This window comes from Macrotis lagotis, chromosome 3 (assembly GCF_037893015.1).
Source record: "Macrotis lagotis isolate mMagLag1 chromosome 3, bilby.v1.9.chrom.fasta, whole genome shotgun sequence".
Taxonomy (NCBI): Eukaryota; Metazoa; Chordata; class Mammalia; order Peramelemorphia; family Peramelidae; genus Macrotis; species Macrotis lagotis.
In genome coordinates this window covers 172,912,807-172,936,528 of record NC_133660.1, presented here as the reverse complement: position 1 = coordinate 172,936,528, position 23,722 = coordinate 172,912,807, and the positions used below count along the sequence as shown (strand labels likewise).

Here is a 23,722-nt window from a genome sequence, read left to right as displayed (position 1 = left end):
TAGCTATTATTTTACCAAACAGACTGCTCTTACCTTTCTAATAACTCCTTCTTATTCTTATTCAAGCCTGAGAATGAGATAAAATTCTATCATTCAGGACACTATCTGGGTATCTAAAGGCTCTGCCCTGTCTCCTCTCCTCCCTCTGTTCTATCTCACTTGGTGATCTCATCAGCTCACATGGATTTAATTATAGTGTCTATGAATATGATTTTAAGATCTACATGTCCAGGTGTAATCTCTCTTCTGTCCTCTGATCTTGCATCACCAATTACCTGTTGGACATCTTGTATTGAAGGTCTCACAGACATCTTAAACTCTACATGTCTAATATTGAAATTGTCTATCCCCAGAAAACTCATCATCCTTCAAGTCACCCAGACTGACAACACAGGTGACATCTTTGACTCTTCACTCTCTCTCTCTCATGCACCTTTCATCAAATGTGTTGCCAACTCTTATATAATCTACTTCGGCAACTTCTCTCATATATGCTCCATCCTTTCCTCTGACAGTGTCACCACCCAGGTCCAAGTATTAACAACTTCATACCCAGCTACAAGTCTTTCTTCACTTCCTAAAGTATAAATCAAACTGCAGTACTTTCCTATGACTTTAGAATCCAGTATAAAATCTTCCGTTGGATTTTAAATCCCTTTATGACTCATCTCCCTTCTTTCTTTTCAGTCTTCTTATATATTACTCTCCTCTTTGTATTAGGTATCCAGTGATGCTGGCCTCCTTGACATTCCTCACATAAAATGTCCCATCTCCCAACTTCACACATTTTTTTCTGGCTGTCCTGCATGCTTCAAATTATTTCCCTCCTCATTGCTACCTCCTACCTTCCTTCAACTTGCAGCTAATCTCACTTTCTGCAAGAAGACTTTTTTCAGGGTTTAATTCTAGTATCTTTCTTCTGAAATTATCTCCACATATGTACACAGTTTGTTTTATTTTTTCTTCCCATGATATTGTGAGCTCCTGTTGGAGTGGGGGAAGGGATAGTTTTGCCTTTCTTTGTATCCACAATACGTAGCACAATGTCTAACACATATCAAAGGCTTAATAAATGCCAGTGCAAGTATTTGACTGTGGAAAAAAAAGAGTACAACCACACACACACACACACATACGCACTAAATAGTACATTCCTGATGGCAGATTTAACTGGACCAAAGATAGTGCCTGCTGTTTTATTAAATTTATAAGAACTAAAAATTTGAATAAATATAAAATGATAAGGAAAAACAGTTTCAAAGGGGAGAGAACAGGGAAAGAGAAAGGGAGGGTCTGAAACAACCTCTGACAGAAGCCAGATCTGAGCTTGCAAACTAGCTTATCTTCATCTTTGAGAATTTCCCAACAGCTGGTCCACGGCTTATCAAAGACATTTGTTAGTACCCCAACTTGTGACCTTAAACACTAGCGTTTGTTTGATTTTTTTTTAAGAAACAGATATACTTACCTGAAGCAATGCAATAAAGAGAAAAAAAGAATTTGCAGCTCTTCTGAACTGAGAGTATAGAAATCTTGGCAGGAATGTGATGATGTTGTACTTGGCTGTGCTATAAAACACAAACCAGAAAAAAGAAGTTTTGTAATCACAAATTAATTCATGACTTCCACATGACTTACAAAGTTCTCTTATTACTCTTCAAAAACTATGCCATCAAGAAAATTTAGGGGCAGCTAGGTGGCGTAGTGGATAAAGCACCGGCCCCGGAGTCAGGAGTACCTGGGTTCAAATCCGGTCTCAGACACTTAGCAATTGCCTAGCTGTGTGGCCTTGGGCAAGCCACTTAACCCTGTTTGCCTTGCAAAAAAAAAAAAAAAAAAGAAAAGAAAATTAAGTACAGAATAGTCTCATCAGGGAGATAGATCCACCTATATGAGAAGCAAAGAGTCTCAAAGGGAATGTGGATTTAGTTTTCTGGGTAAAAACGTTGGAATATGTCTGACCATTTTCTGCTTCATATGACAGCAACTTATAATGGCTTCTGTTTTTAATGGATCACAAGACATTTATTCATAGGTAACTATGTGACAGAGGACACAAAGACAAAAGTTAAATAATCTCTGCCCTCAAGGAACTTACATTCTATCAAGGTAGACATAGATACACAAGCCTTTTCATGGGGAAATACAATAGTAAATGTGAGAATTAGGAAAGATTTCAACTAGAAATTGATTCATTTATTTTTTTTTTTAGGTTTTCGCAAGGCAAACGGGGTTAAGTGGCTTGCCCAAGGCCACACAGCTAGGCAATTGCTAAGTGTCTGAGACCGGATTTGAACCCAGGTACTCCTGACTCCGGGGCCGGTGCTTTATCCACTATGCCACCTAGTCGCCCCTAGAAATTGATTCTTGGAGAAACTTTAGCATTCTAAGAGTTGAGATGGAAATGTATTTCAGACAATGGGTCTGACCAATGCAAAACTATAGAGAGGGGAAATGGCATGTATAAGGAAATAGATAACAAGCCTGAACTACAAAGTACATGTATGGGGAAACTATATCAATAATGGTAAAGGTAGATTGAAGCCCAGTTGCACAGTTTAAGAAATAATATACAACTTGCTATTCCTTTTAATTATAAAATGAAGTTAGGTAATCTTTTTTCCTCTTTTTCTTCCCCTCTACCTTAGAGATGGCTACCACTGTGTATATGTGTGTATGTAAAACCATTCTATATATATATAATTCTATTTATCAGTTCTTTATCTGAAAGAAGATAGCATTTTTCTTCATATGTCCTCTGTAGTTAACATGGGTATTTATAATAGTTAAATACACTCAAAGTTGTTCTTAAAACAGAACTGTTGTTATTGTATACAAAGTTACCTTAGTTCTACTACTTTTGTTTATCATTATTTCATGCAAGATCTAAGATCATCAGTTCATTTCTTATATCACAATAGCATTCCATCACAATTGTAAACCACAACTTGTTTAATCTTTCCCCAACTGATGGGCATACTCACAATTTCCACTTCTCTGCCACCACAAAAGAGGGCTGCTATCAATATTTTAGGATATATATATATATATATATATATATATAGATGTGTATATATATATATATATATATATATATATATATATATATATATATATATATTCTTTACTTTTTCCCTAATCATCCTGAGAAATGGACTAGTACAGATACTTATGGGTCAATTTAGGCAGTTTACTGCGCTCTTTGGGTACAACTGCCAATTGTTCTCCAAAATGGTTGGATCAGTTCACAGTTACAGCAACATTTTGGTGAATACCTGTTTGGGGGAACAAGTTTTAATGATCCTTGTAATTTCTAATGAAATCTGTAGGACATATTATAATTATTGTTCTATCTTGGATTTATATAGTAGTTTTCTTTTAAAAAGGATATATTTTTATACCCTCTTATATGCATACAGCTGTGATATATTATTCCCATTTTATGCCTAATAGCCAAAAACTATTCTTTCATTATTCTTATTAATTTAAGTGAAGCTACAACATGAAAGCCTTTCAGACTTTTCCATTTATTGGGGCTCTGATTGGCACATTGATAAAATGGATAGTATTTCAAGTTTTCTTAATAATATAAACATATACAAACACACATATACACATACACTCTTATATGCACCTTGAAATATCACCTTAATATTATTTACTTTTAAATATAATCTTCTGAAGATCTAAAAGATAGATATGAGATACAAATATCATTTCCAAACTTTTCCACTAGAATTTTCATCAAATAATGAAAGAACAGTCTACTTCAGTATTTCTTTTTCCTTTCCTACTGATCAGGATGTTCAAGTGAAAATGATATACCCAAGATAGGAAGTAATAGAAACCAGGAGGATGAATAATCCACTCACTGTATATATATGGCCTATCAATAATTGAAAAGTGATTATAAAAAAAGAAAGCCAGTCTGAGAAATGAACCAGTGCCCTATGTATAATATTAGTAGGACATGACAAATTAAAACTATATGAACTCTGAAGTGATGAATTAATTATACAAGTTACCATTCTGATAGAAGCTCTTCAGATGTGGATAATTAATACTTTGTACTTTACTCTCTGCAACAAATTTTTAGCACAGTGAGTTTTCTAGGTATTACCCTTCTAATTCCACAACATTCATTCCTCAACCTACTTAGCAAGAGAATCATGTGTATGTATCTAGCCAGGCTAGAGAACTAAGCTTGTGACTGAAATTGTGGTGGCAAAAGGTCCATCAGAGATAAAGTACAGATGCGGTTACTCTTGTTATCTTATAAATGACACCTTCTTAAATAGGCTAATTTTCTGAGCATATATTTCAACTCTAGAAATGTTGAAAATCATTTCTCTCCTACCCAAATTGCTAAATTATCTTAGCATGTTTGAATCCTGCCCTACTCTTTGGATTGGCTAAAATGACTGAAGGGGAAAACAACAAATATTAGTGGGGATGTGATATTTTCCTTCTTTATATCCTGAAAGAATCAACAATCTAAGCCATGTCTGCATTCTTGTACACATTGGAAATGCAAATATTGATTTTCATAGCTAAAATCCTCTTGGTGAATATTTTCTTTATATTTGAGGGTACTATTATTGTTTTTAGAGTGATTTAAAAAGTATTGAATAAAAGTCAGCTAAGCTTATGAAGTAATTTAGGTATATCAGTTCATTTGATCCTATTAGCAGAGCTATTAATATCTCCATAGAGGCAAAGTGATTTGAAAGAGTCATCATGTCCAGTAAGCACCAAAGTTGGATTACAAACCCAAATCTTCTGAACTCAAATAGAGTGTTCTTTTTAACATCTATAAAAAAGTGCCAAACACAGCCCATGAGGCCCCAACACCAGATTTAAATGTAGCTGCAAAATATTTAATAAAATAATTAAAAATACCACAAAACATAGATAATCTTAATATGTGGTTTTCTAAGTTACTATGTTGCCTGTGGGGTTGCTTATGTATGATTTAGTGGCTCTTGTTTCTCTGAAGTTGATAGCACCCATCTAACTTTATCTCTATTATATTATACTGAAAAATTTGCAGTACAAAAATTCTTAAGGAAGTTTATACCTCACATGGTTATTGCAGAACTTCGTCAGCTGAGGTTGGTTGAGAAATATAGTCCTTATTTCTTCTTGATCAGCCAGTGAAGTTTTCTCTGATACATCATCTGTTTTCTCATAGCCTTCAAAAAATAAGAAACTTTTTAATAACTGAGAAATACTTCTTTATGCATTATGTATTTAAAATGTCATGCTTATTAGAGCTTTCAAGAATGATCAAAGATTTGTTTCAGTTTTCTTTAAAATTCAAGTTGTGAATGTGACTTTTCTTTCTGTATATTCTTCTAATAGACACATTGAGCATATATTTAATTTAATTGAATATTCCCTTTTTACCTTCTTCTCACTGGTGATTCAAGTTTAAGATGTAGTTTTAGATTATAAAAAGTGATGAAGAGAATAAACAAATGAATGCATTTATTAAGATATTCCAAGCCCTGGTGATACAAATATGAATGCAAAGACAGTTCCTTCTCTCAAGAACTTGAAATCTAATGGGAGAGACAATATATAAAGGGAAATAGTGGCCAGGGAGTGGGGCTCTCTGGTTCAGAAAGTTACAGGGATGGAGCATTGTGGGGTAATAGCACAGACTGAAACACCATATTCAGGCACTTCAGGACAAAAGGTGATGAAGCAGGAAGGAAGTGGTCTGTGGGGTGGGGCAGGGGAGTGAAGGATAGCTTGGTGGGTAGGATTTTCCAGACACTGTTCTGGGAGAAAACCAATTTGGACAATGGGACTGTTTTGCCAAGATAGAGGAAGAGATGACAGAGGACAAAACAATCTTAGATTTGAACAGACTTTTTTTTTTTGGATGAATGTATTCTGAGGATTGAGGAAGGGGATGAAAATAGTCTTTGGTATTTAGAGGAGGAAAAGAATTTCACACGCATTTAAGTTGTCATCATCACCATCATCATTATCATCATCATCCTATTCCCTCTTGTCATCTCTTTCCTATTTAAAATCTCCAAGAATTAAAAGTTTAGTTTCATGGAATGACTTTTTTGTATTCCTTAAGTCATAGTTTCCTAAACAAAATAAAAAAAAATTCAAAAGATTCTCCTCAATCAACATCTTGCTGCATTGCTAAAGATAGATCTTAAATAAAGATATGCTCTCAACTTATCTATAGCAGAAATGAGTTCCAGAGCATAAAAATAATAAGAAGTTTAAGACAACAGCAGCTTTTTCCCACTTTCTAATAATAATAGGAAATTCAAAAGGTGAAGATTTCTCCATTCCAGTAGTGGTGATAACACTCATTTTAGTCATGAATGGGTAACATATAAGCCATTAAATAGCCATTTTAGAAAGCAAATAAAAAAATTTCTACCCACTAATAAAACTTACTGAAAATAATCAATAGGCTCATGGAATTCTTTAACTATTTGCCCAAGCAAATGTCTGTATGACATGTTACAAAATCTGGTAATGAATAACACAGGAATTGTTCGTTGAAAGAATTCTGAAAATGTGATTATTAAGTAAAACTTCTATCCTATTCCACTACTTACTGAAAATGACTGATTCCCTTGGACATATTCTATTGAAAAACTGTCCATAAGAATCAAAAAGGGGGGGGATAGTAACTTCAAGCCATAGGCTGACCACAGTGAGGATACTGTGTAATGGTCATTATACTGAGAAAAGCTAAATCTTCAGAAACTAGTCCCATTCCAAGGGGGGTTTGGGGCTCATCGAGATCAGATCATGTCCCCCATGTTAATTAGAGAGACAAGAAGACAATGAAAAAGGTTACTGCGCTTGGAAATGCTAAACTTGAACTCACAGTTAATAATTATTTATTAAGCAACTGTAATGTGCCAAATACAACTCTAAGCTCTGAGTATACAAAGAAAAAAGTAAACTGATCAAGAAGCTCATAAGTGAATGTGGGGGGAAAAACAATGTAAAAAACAAAGCAAAGAAACCAAACCCTACAAAAAAGCAAAAAAAAGAAGATAAACAAAATTGGGGTGATCTCAGAGGGAAGCCATTAATTAGCCCTGGTGTGGGGACTGAGGAGGAAAGACTTTTAGTTGTTCTTGTTTTGTTTTCAGAATTGAGCTGAACCTTAAAGGAAGCCAAGGAAAAGAACAATTAGATATGAGGAAGAAGAAAAATGTTTAAAGTTTGGGGCATAGATCAAGAGAGCAAATGCTCAGTGGTAGAAGACTATGGAGGTATGAAAAGATAGGAAGGGTCCAATTTTCAAAGTCAAATTTTCAAAGTTGAATCTGGAGGTAATAGGGAGCTACTACAGTTTAACAAATAGGGGAATAACATGGTTGGACCAGCCCTTTAGAAAGCTCAATTTGGCTGCAGAGGGAAGGACAGCCTGGAGTGAAAAGTAATTTGAGACAAGGAGATCAATTAAAAAGTAGAAGTAGTCAAGAAAATAGCCTGGAAAGGAAGGATATTCCAAAATGTAATACAAAATTTTGTTTTACTTTTGCTGTAGCTAGCTAGTGGGACTTTGGCGTCCTGGGTTTTCATTTGTTACTGATGAAAATACTTTCTACAAGATCACTTTTTTTCCTGAACCAATTTCTGAAGTTGAGGAACTGCATCTGGGCCATTTGTAACTTAGAATTCAGAAATGCTAGAATATTATTTTTTTAAGAACATGAGCAGCACTGATTATAGCATAAGACTGAGAGGTTCTTAGTCATTTTTAATGTTTCTGGACCATTTTAAGCATATGAAAAAGTCTATAGATTCCTTTTCAGAATGCTTTTAGGTGTGTAGGATAAAAAGATAGAATCTAAAGGAAATCACTTCTATTTAAACAAAGATGTATTTTCCCCCATCTAAATTCACAATCACACATCCCTTAAATTTATGCACCTCGGGTCCAAAAGTCCTGCCACAAAAAGTCATCTCAGAAGTTAAGTTCCTGCATTTTTATCACCAACTATATATATGTGACCCTTATTTTCTCACTGGTGATTCCAATGACTTACAATTTGGATTGGGTTTCAGGAATGGAAAAATACATGAACTGATACAGAATAAAATAAATAGGAGAGCAATTGATGTTATGACAGAAAAACGTAAGATGAAGGAAAATAACTTTGAAAGGCTTCAAAACTCTGATCAAAGCAGCAACCAACAGGAACTTCAAAAGACCTAGGGATAAAAGCAGTAGGTTAGAGATAAAGAATAAAATATGCATTCTCACTCCCTCCCAAAGTGTTCATTTGTTTTGCAGGATGTTATTTGTTACAAGATAGGGTAAATTAATGGGTAGTAACAGTTATGTCAAAATAAAAATAAAACATATTTCAAATGCACAGAAGCAAAAAACATACAGAAAGGAACAGTTTTGTTGCTAAATTTTGTATAAGTATATAGTTTTTTAAAAAAACAAACCATACACAGCATTTTAATTGGCTATATAAATCTCTTCTTCTATATGCATTTAAATGTAATTAAGTTGCAATAAAGAATAATTGCATATATAAAGATGTTATTGTTATTAACATGAACAATTTAATTCTATGATCACTTAAGTGCTAACTTTATACAAAGCACCAAGGTCACAAAAATAAAATATATACAATTAGCAACTCCCATTTAATTAAATGCAAATGACATGCTAATGGTGATATAAGTTTAAGATAAGATACAATCACTGCCCTCATGAAATTTTAGAGTCTAGGAGGGGAATAAGACATCAATATAAATAGTTATATTTAATATATAATACAAAATATATACAATAGAAAAATTAAGGAAAAAAAACCTATGCCCTGGGGTTGTCAGTCATTTTCTTTTTTTTTTAAAATTTATTTTCTTTGCAAATTCTAAATCTATAAAATACCAAAAAAATGCCCATTTCCACATACAAAGTAGAACAGAAAAAAAGAAAATTGTACAAATCTCTATTATATACTATTTACTTTTCTTTTTAAGTATATAAAAATTCAACAAATAAATTTCAAAGCTGGTATACTTGTCTATGTTTCCTTCCAACCCTGTTTATGCTCTCATTTGTGCATTTAAAAAGTATTGTTTCAATAACTTCTTTTTTCCCTGTTTTTTCCTTTGGGTAAACAAATGGCTATTTCAACTTTCTTCCAACCCTGAACTCTCAAAAATATCAGGAAAAAATAATAAAAACAAAACCCTTGTCTGAGATATGCACTGGCAAACAAAAATTCTCATTTTGACCACATCTAGGAAACTCATTTCTCATTCTGCATTTTGAGTCCATTTCCTCTTTGTTATGAGGTGGGTATCATACTAAATAATCAGTCTTCTAGAATATTAATAATTATTTATCATAACCTTTTAAAGCTGTTTTTCTTGCCAAAAGTTGTATTCTAAAAGGACTTAGTCATTTTCCTGACTCCTGACAGGCATAAATAGAACATAGAGCATCAGTTATTGCAAGTCAGAAGAACCAGGTTTTTGTTCTTGCTCTACCACTAACATGTTACAATTATTTAACTTTTCTGAGTTTAAGTTTTTCATACTATGAAAGAAATCTGCTAACCTAGATTATTTGAAGGTCTTTTTCAGAGCTATGATCCTAAGAAAATTTCAATTCAAGTCAATGAAGATTTATTAAGCCCTTACTATGTAACAGGCATTGTGGCAATAAAAGCAAAATTAGCCCTTTGTGGCAAAAAATAGCTCTTTGTAAGATCTAGGAATTCAAAAAAAGGGCAAAAAACAGTCCTTTCTCTCCAAGAGGTCACAGTCTAATGAGAGGCAACATGCAAAGTATTATGTACAACAAGATGTGGACAGGGAAAAATGAAGATAATCAATTTTAAAAGGTATTAGCATTAAAGGGGTTGGGAAAGATTTCTTGCAACCTTTAGTGATTCTAGCTGAGACTTAAGTGAAGCAAGGATGTAGAGTTAAGGAGGGCAAGTACTGGCATGCAGGAGGAATAACAAGGGAATATGCATGGAGTTGGGAGATGGAGTTTCTTTCTTCCAAAGCAGACTCCCTGATTATAGAATAAAAAGTGCAGGACAGTGAAGTACAAGACGTACTTGACACAGGGAGCTTCTGCAGTTTAGTGAAAATGAAAGAGTCATTGTCAGATCACTTTGGTAGCTAAGAGGAGAATGAACTAGGGTGGGGAGAGACTTGAGGTAGAGCAAGCAACCAGAAAGTTGTTTTGTCCTTCATTCTCAAAGAAGACCATGAATGACTTCAGGGGAGGGTGCTGTGCTAGGTTACCAGTCTCACTTTCTCCTCCAGAGCCATTTGAGGCCAGTGACCAGATATGAATCAGAATGATTGGAGATGACCTTGGATGTGAGATAATCAGGTTTAAGTGTCTTGCCCATGTCTTAGCCCAAAGCTAATATGTTGTAAGGATTCAAATTTCTGTCCTCCTGACTCCAAGGCCAGTGCTCTAGCCCCTGCACCAACTAGCTGCCCTTATCTAGCAAACTATTGCAAAAATCTAGGAATGACATAATTAACTCCTGCATTTGGTCAAAGGAAAGAAGAGGGTTAGCTAGGGCTAGGCCATAGATTGGTTTACAGTTATAAGAGTGGTAGTTTAGGATGACAGCAAGCATCTAAGCCTGCATGGTCGTACCCTGGACAGTAACAGGAAAGTGAGGGAAAGTGGAGATTTTGAAGATAGACAATATAAGATAGGCACAGCTCTAAAAAGATCAAAGATAAAGATATATAAATGTAGGTAGGTCCATTTTTGGTAGAACAAATGAGACGTATGAATTTTAAAGTCTTAAGCACTTCTCACATTACTCTAAGATCTTGTAAAATTTTATATTTAATAAAATATTGATTTTTTAGATAAAATAGCCATTGAAAAAGTGTTATCTAAAAAATGAATGCCATAGGATCTTTGACTCCAAACTCATATAGTTCTTTGTAATAGTAAATGAATGTCCAAGACTTAAAGCTCAACATAGGGCAAGGCACAGAGACTATGGTCTGCTGTCTGCTACTATAGCACAAGAATAAATGGCTAAATATTAGTAGGATTTAACTTTTTCCTCTAAACTCAAAAGCTGAAGGCAGAGAAAATTATTTTAAAGCAGGATTCAATTCTCACTTAGGAAATAGTACTTAACTGTACAATACCTCATGGACCTATGATTTCATCAGCATGGGAACACCTGGTTTGAAAACTCAATACTAACAGCTCATATTATATAGTGTTTTTAAACTTGTAAAGTATTCTATATTTGTTTTCTCATTTAATCCTTATCAACTGACCCTAGGAGGTATTATCTTATTTATATTTGAACAAAGCAAAGTTCAGAGGTCAAGTGACTTACCCAGGGTTATAAGGGCTAATAAGTGCTTTGAGGCAGACAGTGAAAGATCTCTCTCTAAATTCAGTAAACTAATCACTATACCAGAAAGTGTCTCAACTTACCTGAGTAGCCTACTAATATTCTTCATCAATTTCTATCACATATCATCTAAGAGATGAGAGAGAGAATTACCTGAGATTCAGAAAGATTTTCTTATTCAGCCAAAGTCATATGGCTTTCAGCAGCAGGATTTAAATCCAGCAAGAATCCCCGAGATTCTAAGCTCAGTACCATTTCTACTCCACCACATACCCTCTCTGCTTGTATAGGTCTACCACTTTTCATAACAAATTTGTTCAAAGTAATGAGGATCCCATTCTGAAAGAATACCCTAGATTCTAGAAATCCATAGATTTAGAATTTGATGGGAATTGAGGTTATCCACTTCTAAACCCTCATTTTATAGAAGAGGAAACTGAGGTTCAGAGACTCATTCAAGGTCATCATGTTATTAAGTGGCAAGGTGTGGAATTGAACCTAGGTCTTGGCACTCAAATCTTGTGGGGCTTTTTTTTCAACCATAAACAATCTTGTAGTATTTTATTGTCTTATTGGTCTCAACCTCAAATATCCAAAATGATAATTAAGGCAGTTTGGTGGTATGGTGGACAAATCATAGGAAGTGGAGTCAGGAAGACCTGCAGTGTGAGGCTGGGCAAGTCCCCATCCTTTGCATAATAAACTTTTGCAATGCAGGGTGTCTCAATCAAATAATCAACAAATATTTATTAAATGCTTATGTGCCAAGAAGCTACTCTAAGCAATGGGGAAACAAAAAAATGAAAAAAAAAAAAACAAAAGTGGTTCCCTGCCCTCAAGAAATTCACCTGTCTCCTTCCATTATAATCCACTATCTTCCAAAGGAGGCACACATTTTCAGTGGCCTTACATCTCAGACTCTCCCTTCAAAAAGAGCACACCATGTACCCACATTATTCACCTACTCAGCTGCCATTCTATTAAAACTTTAACCAAGAAATATTAAATCATAAGCAAAGAGGGTTTAGTAATACAATTTGGTAAGCTAAGTAGAAACATCTATATAAAGAGATAAATCTGAATATATACACATATATGTATATATATGTATGTGTATATATATATATATATATATATATATATATATATATATATTTGTCCTAGTCTTATACAATAAATTTGGGTTATGCAATAAAAACACTGGAGTGAGTGTGGAAGGGGGAGGGTAAGAGAGTAGGATGGAGAAGAGAAAGACAGAAAGAATCATTATGGTGCCAAGGCTTACTAACAGAATTGTTTGGTATTTTCACAAACAACTTTCCAGCAATTTGATAGTGACTAAAAAAAGATCTAAATCAATCTTGGAATATATTTTATTATCTATCATATTTAAAAACCTAAACAAACCTCTAATTCAATGGCTCCCCTTTCTTCCTATGCTCCTTGAGACAGTGTCATTAAACAATCAATGCTTCCCTAAACTTCAGACACACACAGACCCCGTGACAGTCTCTGTCATAGAAACTCACTGGGCGATTAAGCTTGATTTTAGTACCATACTAATTAGTACTATACTAACAGGGCTGCCTATTGATAAATGCTAAAATGCTTAATGAAGTTTTTGATATATCATTTGGGAAAATACTTAAATTGATTCAATGGTTCTCTGATCCAATAGATTTTTTCTATTAGAACAGAAAACAAAACTCCCCTAACTTAACCTCTAAAGGAATAGCTCAAAAGTGTAGAGTTCTTTTCACTAAACTTAGCAGGCCATATTTAATGATTTTAAAATTAAAATCAACATTGATACAGACATGGGAAACTAAAGGAATTAAAAAATGCTCTAATCTGGCATTGTTGGAACAGGGAGGGTTTTTGATATGTTCAGTTGTAAACTTGACAGCAGCTGCTCACAACAGAAGGGGTACAAAATGAGATAAGCACAGCTGCTATAAAACAATGAAAGTGGAGGCTTAAAAGGTCAAGATTTCCATTTTACATTTACAAAAAAAATTTAAAAACTGAACACAGTTCAATCCTCTGCACTGGCTAGAGGAAAACTGAAATTTCCAACATCAGTCAATACATGTCACTCCAATGGCTTATTTTCATTACAAGGGTTGGCAAAAATAATCCTGAATTGGAAAGCTCTTCAATGACTAACCTAAACTTAAAGTTAAATGGCATGAATCCCATTTTAAAAATTATATATTTTTATGGTGTTAAGCTTTATCAAGGTCTATAGTAACACATTCTTACCTGCAGGTGTTCTGTCCAAAGAAATATAAATTTTGATCCCTGAAATCTGGAAACTTATTTTGGGTTTTAAATCACTGTACCTCTCTCTGCTTGACCAAGAGTAGGACCTAGGCCAAGCCCACTTGGTCAATGTTTGGACCCTGGTTGACTCAGAGTGAATGTAAAATAGCAATTGTTTCTAACCAGAAAGCCAGATCTTCCCCACCCAAATTGATTTTTTTTAACTATGCAAAAGAAGTCATTCTTTGCTTCATTTCTTTTTTTTACCAGTCTTAATCACAGAATGGGTCTTTACCTCAGTCAAACTGAGACCTATTAAAGACCTTAGTTTAAAAAGGCCTAGGGTCCTCCCAATGTATCCAGAACCATCTCGGCTCATTCTGATCCATTTCTGGCCACTGGACCCAGGTAGTCTGGAAGGAGAAAGTGAAGCTGGTGACTTTGCACAGTCCTCCCTAACTTAAATTCAATTCACTTGCAAGGCATGACAACACAACCCTGATGTCATGATTCTCTTCGAGAAAATGGAACAATATCAACAACAAGAAGTAGGTATTATTGTCATTTTACAGATAAGAAATCTGAGGCTGAGGAGTTAAGTGATTTATTTTGCCACAAAAACACAACCTAGGAAGTGTGATGCCTTAGCACTCAGGTTCTCTGATTCCAAGTCTAGGCTTTTCTCCACAAATCTCTGCATGAATACACACACACACACACACACACACACACACACACACACACACACACACACACAATGTACTAATTAATAAAGGCTGATTTGATTTCTGGTCAATTATAAAAATCTACACATGTTGTCTCAAACAAACTGAGACCTGAGTTTAGGAAAAGCCAAGATAACCCACTGCATTCCAAGCCATCAACATCATCTTGACTTTTATATTGCCACTGGATTTTGATGACTGGAGCAGAGTGAAGCTGGTGTTGCTCTGCCTAACTTAAATCCAATTCACTCAGAAGTCAAGACATCATCCTAGTAATGTTACTGGTCCTCTTTGAGAGGGAAGGAAAATCACATAAAAAGCCTAGTAATAGTTTTGATATTTTATTACATGAGAGAAAAGTCTAAATAAACTGAAATTACCTGAATGAACAATTCTGCTCTATTATTTGGAACAAAAAGCATCATTCTACCAATTTAAAGGAGAACGGAATGCTTTTAGATTAATAGAATGCAGAAAAAAATCAACTCAAGTTAGTAAAAGAAATAAATTTTTTATTCAAAAGATTTTTTTTTCATTTTATAAAAGGATTGACTGCAAGTCATCCTGAAAAGTCAAGTTTTCCTGGTGCATGGAATTCATAACTCAAGTTTGTGAAACTTCAATTGCACTTGACTTTTCAGGAACATAATTACTGTATTAAACTAAGTATACCTGGAGAACCAAAATTTCAAGATCCCACATCAAAGAGACCTCTCAGAATTCTCTTATGATGCAAGTATTCAGAAATTGTCTTTTAAGCAACGACTCAAAATGGAACAGTTGTTTCCTTTTTGGATGCAATTATAGTATCTAAGCACAGTGGTAGACATACATAAGATGTAAAGTCAATGTATACTGATGACAGTCCAACACAACAATACAAATAGATTATAGGTCTCTGGGTTAAACTGTTATCAATGGGTCGAATGCTACTAAGGTAGGAAATATAAATCTATTGGGTAATTTTTTTATGGTCATGTCCACAGTAATCAGAAATGGTATTCTAAAAGCCTTGGTAATGACCAGATGCAATGATAGCATCAGTTAAGAAATCTTATAGTGACAATCTCAGAGAATGAGGAATTTGGCTTTTCATTCTCCAAGGTTCTGAATGATAGAAAATGAACAAAATCATTTTGATTCCAAGCAATGCCATGGATTAACAAGCCAGACAAGACTTTGCTGTTCAGAAAGGAGATGAGGCAAAGAATGGGTTTAACCATCAAAATTTGAGGTATTGAGATATGACATTTGGTCATTTTGAATGCTTCAGATGGTTATGGGGGAGGACAGAGCTCTGGACTAGAATTACAACTCTCACATCCTATGATGCTATCACTTGGTTTGAGGTATACAAAAAAGCACACCTTTTATTTTCCAATGAGCAGTTATAACAAGGGCACCGAGGTTGCTCTAAGGTATTAGTTTTTTCTCCAATCCCATTCATTCCACAAGCTCATAATCATAGTTAAACAATACTTTAATTTGACAGGGGGAAGTAAAGTGAGGTGCTAATCCTCTAGGTAAAACTGAAAATAGCAGCAAAAATAGTCTTAATTATCCCCTCCCTCATCCGAGACCTTCTGTCATTAGATACCTTTTAAGCAATCCCCCCTTAATCCACCCATCCCCCAAGACCAGTCCTGAGATAGGGACAGAAAACAAAAAGGAATATAGGAACATTTCTTCCTGCAGAGAAGAAAGAATATTATTGCTCTTTAAATCAAGCCCTGTCCAAATAATCTAATATAGATACTGGGCAGAAAGAAGTTGCAGGGAAAATTGTTTTATTAAGAATCTTAATTCAGCAGTCTTGAGAGGGGCCTGTGAAAAATAGTCAATAACCCAGTTCCATCCCTTGACCTATATGGTCTGAGAGATGCTTTTCTAAATCCAGTTCTTCCACTCCTGAGATTTTCTCTCCAGGATGATTCTATCATCTTCTATTTGTTATAGGGAGCAGACAGACTTGATCACTTAAACCCCATAGTTTCACTTCTCAACTTTACCACCTTTGGTGTGAATTGGGCTTTATCTTGACAAGACACTATGCTGGCTCCTGGAAGGACTTGACCAGCAGAACTATAGAACAGATAGGCAAAGACATTGGCATGTGAATTAAAGGATGATTTTGTTTAGTCCTGTCTTCAAATATTCATGTGGGATGTGGGATACAGGTACACAAATAAGTGAATCAAAATCATTCAAACCAGAGATATCAATTTCCTACCAAACTCTAGACCATTATCCTAACCATATTAAAATGTAATTGCAAAATGTTTGACAAAAATAAATAAAAAATATAATGCAACACAGATAAATGTTAAAGTTTTCTAAAGCAATATGCAATCTGCAATGAGTGGTTACTATTTGAGTCTGACACCATTGATTTAAGCAACAAAAACATTACTGATGGGGAGAAGAAGAAGAGACAATCAAGAGGAAAGGTTCTGCAAAATAGGGAGTATCTGGAAGAAAAAAGGATGGATTTCAAGAGGTGAAGTTAAGGAGGGAATACATACATTCCAATGGGGGGGGGGGATTGTATGTGAAGGGAACAGAGAGAGAATCTAAGAAAGAATGCTTTGTTAGAGTCTAAGCAGGTAAGGATAGTGTGAATTAAAAAAGGAATAATAGACTGGAGCTAGACTTCAAAGAATTTCAAATGCCAAAATAAGACATTTATATTTTGTCCTCAAGGAAATGAGGTGTCACTATGTGCTTTTGAACAGAGGTGTTACAGTCAAAGAACTATATCTACAATTTATATATACTTTATTTCCTGTAATACAACCTTGATGGCATAATATTATCAAACTAGGTGAAGTCAAAGAAGGTCTAGAGCAATGCAGCTGGCTGAGAAATGAGGTGTTTGAGCTGAGCTGCTTCCTTAAATGGATATTTGGGAGTTCTTGACTCCAATTCTCCAATCAGAAGGGCAGAGTGCCAAGGCTGATGGGATCTTGAAGGAAGATGAAGTTTTCCCAAGAATGAGAATTCTGGTGCATACTTTAAAAGTCAGAGAAGTTCCAAGGTGAAGTCAGATGAAAGAATAAAGGAGTTGTATTAATGATTTCCACAATCCTTTCTAGGCATAAGTCTTTGTTAAAGAGGAACAGCAAGACCTAAGAGACTTCTGGCCAAGATGGTGGAGAAAAGACAGGCACTGTGTTAAGTGCTTCTCTTCTCCCTCTGAAACAACATGAAAGAAACTTCTTAACAGAAATTCAATGGACAAAACCCAGAAAGAGATGCTAGGAGAACATCTACAATGAATGACCATTTGGGACCCTGGATGGATCGGGAGACAAGAGCAGAGGGTCACCTCAGGGACAGCAGCCTGGGGAAGCCAGAGGGCCAGTCTCAGACATAGAGACTTTGGTGACTGGCAGGTCAGGTGCAAGATCCAACTTTAGCTGTGGAGTCATGCGGGGGAAGCTATGGGAAGGTGAGTTCCAGCACAGAGTTTCAGAATATACCTGGAGAATAACTAGCTGGGCCAGGGACCTGAGATCCATACTTACAGTGGAGCCCTTTGCCCAGAACAAATAACAAACAACCCCTTACCCCCTCAGGCTAAAGTGGGGTCAATAGAGTTCACTCAAAGGAAAGAGAATAACTCCCTCCCCCCAGGGCCCAGTCCAGTGTCCAAGGTCAATTCAGGGCCCCAAACACTCCAGAGAAAGCAATCAGGGCCCCTACTGGTGGGCCCCTGGAATTACTAAACCAAGTGAAACTAGGGTTTTCAAAAGCAAACTTCTGAGAGCCAGCCCCCCCCTCCCAATATAAAATCCTAGAAAGATGAAGAAAGGCCAGAGTCAAGTGGGGCCCATGGAGAAATACTTGGGACAGATTCTAACCCAGAAAGGTCTAGCACTACTGAGGAGACTATGAATTGGTCTCCAGCCCAGAAATATTTCCTTGAAGAAATCAGGAAGGAAATTAAAAATCAACTGGAAAAATTGGGAAAAGAAACTCAAGAGAAAATTAACATCTTGTAACAAGAAAACAAAACCTTGTAAAATACAATTAGACAGATACAAAATGAGAATAATTCTCTCAGATCTTCAATTGGGCAAATGCAAAAAGAACATGATTCTCTAAAATCCTCAATTGGGCAAATGCAAAAAGTAAATGACTCTCAAAACTATACTTGGGCAAATGGAAAACTCCTTCAAAAATAAAACTGACCAACTGGAAAAGGAGTTGCAAAAGATAAATGAAGAAAAATCTTCTCTAAAAAAAAAAGAATGGAATCTATGGAAACTAATGATTTCATCAGACAAGACTGATAAACAAAACCAAAAGATCTAAAAAATAGAAGAAAATGTAGAACAAATACCTCATCAGCAAAAACCACTGACCTCAAGAACAGATCAAGAAAGGAGAACCTGAGAATTATAGACTTTCCTGAAAAATTGAAGGGAGGAAAAAAAAAGCCTAGATTTAATATTACAGGATTTAGTGATGGAAAATTGCCCTGACAGCATGGAACCAGAGGGCAAAATAGTTATTGAAAGAATACATCAATTCCCTCGGGGAAGGGATCCTAAAATGAAAACACAAAGGAATGTTGTGGCCCAAATTCCAGAACTATCAGATAAAGGAAAAAATCTTGCAAGCAGCCTGAAAAAAAACTAAATACCATGGAGCTACAGTAAGGATTACACAAGACCTGGTTGCAGCAACACTAAGAGACTTGAAAGGCCTGGAATGAGATATTCTGAAGAGCTTGGAATGTAGCCAGGAATCCATTACCTAGCAAAGCGGAGCCTTCTGTTCCAGGAAAAGATGGACATTTAATGAAATGAGAGACTTCCAATATTTCATGATGAAAAGACCAGAGCTAAATAGAAAATTTGGTCAACAAACAGGAGGCTCAAGAGACACATGAAAAGTTTAAAAAAAAAGGTAAAGAAAAAAAACTGGGACAGCTAGCTGGCGCAGTGGATAGAGCACTGGCCTTGGAGTCAGGAGTACCTGAGTTCAAATTCGACCTCAGACACTTAATAATTACCTAGCCATGTGGCCTTGGGCAAGCCACTTAACCCCATTGCCTTGCAAAATCTAAAAAAAAAAAAGAAAGAAAAAACTGCTATCCAATAAGATGAAGCTTGCTATATGCACACTTGGGAGAAAGAGTATCATAACTCTTGAGAATTGTAATTCTTATTAGAGACAATATAATTAGCCAGAAGTGATGGACACTCATAACTTTCCTGTGACTCAGATACAATGATTTAAAAACAATACCTCCTTAAAAACAGGGACAGTAAGGAGATGGGAGGATGGAGGAGACTGAATATGTAAATCTTATTACATCAAGAGTTACAAAAGATCTATTGTAATTGAGGGGGGGAAGGGAAGAGGTGAGAACCTTTTGAATCTTCATCTCATCAGACTTAGCTTAAAGTTAACTTAGACACACTGGGTTAAGAAACTTATCTTACCTTTCAAGCACTGAAAGGGGAAATGTGAATGGGGGAAGGGGGGAGGGGAAGGGGAGAAAAAGGGGAACTAACGGAAGGGGGAAAGGGGGGAAAGGGTAAAGAAAGAGGAGGGGTGTATAAATACATACATATATATATATATATATATATATATATATATATATGAGGGCAAACACATTGAAGCTGGTGATATTCAGAAACAAAACACTGGGGAATATGGATAAAGGGAAAAATGGGGAAAAATATAAACAGAAGGAAGATAGCATGGAGGGTAATAAAGAATTAGTAATTATAACATTGAATGTGAATGGGATATACTCTCCCTTAAAACTTAAGGGTATAGAAAAGTAGATTATAAACCAGAATCCTACAATATACTGCTTACAGGAAACTCATCTGAAGCAGACAAAGACAATAGAGTAAAGATAAAAGGCTGGAGCAAAATATATTTTGCTTCACCTGAAATGAAAAAAAGCAGGGGTAGCAATCCTTAAGTCAGACAAAGGGGCTACAAAAACAGATAGCGCTAAAAGAGATAAGGAAGGAAACTATATCCTTCTAAAAGGCACCATAGAAATAAAGTAATTTCAATACTAAATATGTATGTACCCAATGGTACAGCATTGTACCATCTTAGAGTAGAAGTTGAAAGAGCTACAGGAAGACATAGACATCAAAACTCTACTAGTGGGAGAATTCAACCTCCTGCTTTCAGATTTAGATAAATCTAATCATAAAATAAACAAGGAGGTTAAGGAGGTAAATAGATTTTTAGAAAAACTAGATATGATAGACTTATGGAGGAAATTGAATGGGGATAGAAAGGAATATACTTCTTTTCCTGCAGTACATGGCACTTACACAAAAATTGACCATGTACTAGGGCATAAAAACCTAATGATCAATTGAAGAGAGGCAAAAATAGTGAATACATCTTTCTTTGATCATAATGCAATAAAAATCATAGTCAATACTAAGCCAGGGAGATACAGACTCAGAACTAATTGGAAACTAAATAACCTCATTTTAAACAATGAGTGGATCAAGGAACAAATTATGGAAAGAATTAAATATTTCATCCTAGATAATGAAAATAATGAAATAACATACCAAAACCTATGGGATACACTCAAGGTGGCTGCCAGGGGAATATATTATATCTTTAAAGAGCTCGTTTTATGAAACAACCAATAAAATTGATAAATTTCTGGTCAGTTTGAATAAAAAAATTAAAAAAAAATAAGAAAACCAAATTGCTAGTAGCACAAATGCAAAGGGTGAACTCGATACCAAGGAGGAAATTAAAGTAATAATTCAGAAGTATTTTGCCCAACTTTATACCAATAAATTTGACAGTCTAAGTGTAATGGACAAATATTTACAAAAATATAAGTTGCCCAGACTAAATGAAGAGGAGATTAAAAACCTTAAATAACCCTGTTTCAGAAAAAAGAAATTCAACAAGTCATTATTGAACTCCCTAAGAAAAAGTCTCCATGGCCAGATGGATTCACATTCTATCAAACAATAAAGGAACAATTGGTTGCAATTCTATATAAACTCTGTGGAAAAATAGGTGAAGACGGAACTCTGCCTCTTTCTATGACACCAATACGGTGCTGATATCTAAACTAGAATTGTTAAAACAGAGAAAGAAAATTGCAGACCTATCTCCCTGATGAATATAGATGCAAAAATCTTAAATAAAATCTTAGTAAAATGATTACAAGTTATCACTAGGATAATACATTAAAATCAAGTAGGATTTATCCCAAGAATTCAGGGTTGGTTCAATATTAGGAAAACTGTAAGTATAATTAATTATATCAATAACATACCTATCAGAAATCATATCATCATATCAATAAATGCTGAAAAAGCTTTGGATAAAATACATCACCCATTCCTACTAAAAACACAAGAGAGTGTAGGAATAAATGGATTTTTCCTCAGAATCATAAGTAGTATCTATCTGAAACCATCAACAAGCATTATATGCAATGGGGATAGGCTAGAAGCATTCCCAATGAGATCAGGGGTGAAACAAGGATGCCCATTATCACCACTAATATTCAATAATGTATTAGAAAAAGTTAGCTTCAGCAATAAGAAAAGAAATTGAAAGAATTAGAATAGGGAAGGAAGAGACAGAACTCTCACTCTTTACAGATATCATGATGGTATACCTAGAAAATGCCCAAAAAATTATCTAAAAAACTACTGGAAATAACTTGCAACTTTAGCAAAGTCACAGAATATAAAATAAACCCTCATAAATACTCAACATTTACACACACACACACACACACACATACACACAAACACATATGACTAGCAAGATACAGCAGAAAGATCTAGAAAGAGAGATCCCATTCAAAGCAACCTCAGACAATATAAAATACCTGGGAGTCTCCCTGCCAAAGCAGAATCAAAAACTTTTTGAAAAGAATTATAAAACACTTCTCACACAAATAAAATCAGATTTAAATAACTAGGCAAACATCAACTGTTAATGGATAGGCTGAGCTAATATAATAAAAATGGCAATTTTACCCAAATCATTTGTTGTTTAGTGCCCTACCAATGAAAATTCCAAAAAACTACTTCAATGAATTAGAAAAAGTTGTAAGTAGATTTATATGGAGAAATAAAAAGTCAAGAATTTCCAGGGATTCAATGAAAAAAAAGTACAAAAGAAGGTGGCTTAGACTTACCAGATCTAAAATTATATTATACAGTATCAGTCATCAAAAATGTCTGGTATTGGCTAAGAAATAGAGGGTGGGTCAGTGGAATAGACTAGATGCAATATCAGGAAACGATTATAGCAATCTGCTGTTTGATAAACTCAGAGTCCAGCTTTTTAGATTAAAAACTCTCTCTATGATAAATACTGTTGGGAAAATTGGAAGTTAGTATGGAAGAAACTTAGATTAGACCCACACCTCACACCCTATACCAAGATAAGATTCAAATGGATGCAGGATTTAGACATAAAAAAACAATATTATAAGCAAACTAGAAGATCAAGGAGTAGTTTGCCTGTCAGATCTATGGAAAGGGAAGCAGTTTATGATCAAGGAAGAGATGGAGAACATAATTAAAAACAAACTACATAATTTGTATTTAATTAAATTAAAAAGCTTTTCCACAGAGGAAAACCATTGGAACCAAGATCAAAAGAAATGTAGTAAATTGGGAAACAATTTTACAATTAGTATTTCTTTTTTTTTTAGGGTTTTTTTGCAAGGCAATGGGCTTAAGTGGCTTGCCCAAGGCCACACAGCTAAGTAATTGTATGTCTGAGGCTGGATTAGAACTCAGGTACTCCTGACTCCAGGGCTGGTGCTCTATCCACTGTACCACCTAGCTGCCCTTCAACTAGTATTTCTGACAAAGGACTCATTTCTAAAATATACAGAGAATTGAGTCAGATTTTCAAACAAAACAAGCCATTCCCCAATTGACAAATGGCCAAAGGCAATTTACAGCTGAGGAAATCAAAGCAATCTATAGTCATATGAAAAATTGCTCCAAATCATTACTTATTAGAGAAACGCAGCATCTCTGAGATACCACGTCATACCTCTCAGACTGACCAATATGACCAGAAAGGAAAATGAACAATGTTGGAAGGGATGTGGGAAATATGGGACACTAATACATTGTTGATGGAGCTGTGACCTCATCCAACTTTTCTGGAATTATGCCCAAAGGGCAACAAAAAATGTGCATACTCTTTGATCCAGCAATACCACTATTGGGTCTATATCCTGAAGAGATTATGAAAAAGGACAAAAACATCACTTATCCAAAAATATTCATAGCAGCCCTGTTTGTGGTAGCAAAGAATTGGAAATTAAGTGAATGTCCTTCAATTGGGGAATGGCTTAACAAACTGTGGTATATGTATGTCACG

General features: G+C 35.1%; 1 protein-coding gene and 1 non-coding gene across 5 annotated transcripts in view; both read right to left on the bottom strand.

Annotated features, from left to right (window-relative positions):
- The window catches only part of ATP8A1 (ATPase phospholipid transporting 8A1), a 290,003-nt gene that overhangs the window by 238,670 nt on the left and 27,611 nt on the right, over positions 1-23,722 (bottom strand). For all 4 annotated transcript variants that reach the window (XM_074229523.1, XM_074229525.1, XM_074229524.1 and 1 more), the window contains exons 2-3: positions 5,078-5,192; positions 1,469-1,568 (exon numbers count right to left, since the gene is read on the bottom strand). In XM_074229523.1, the coding sequence (XP_074085624.1) occupies positions 1,469-1,568; positions 5,078-5,192 (215 nt within the window). The remainder of the gene's footprint in view (positions 1-1,468; positions 1,569-5,077; positions 5,193-23,722) is intronic.
- Positions 15,260-15,378, bottom strand: LOC141519778 (small nucleolar RNA SNORA32). Its single transcript, XR_012477419.1, has one exon. It is a non-coding gene; the product is annotated as a small nucleolar RNA SNORA32 (small nucleolar RNA).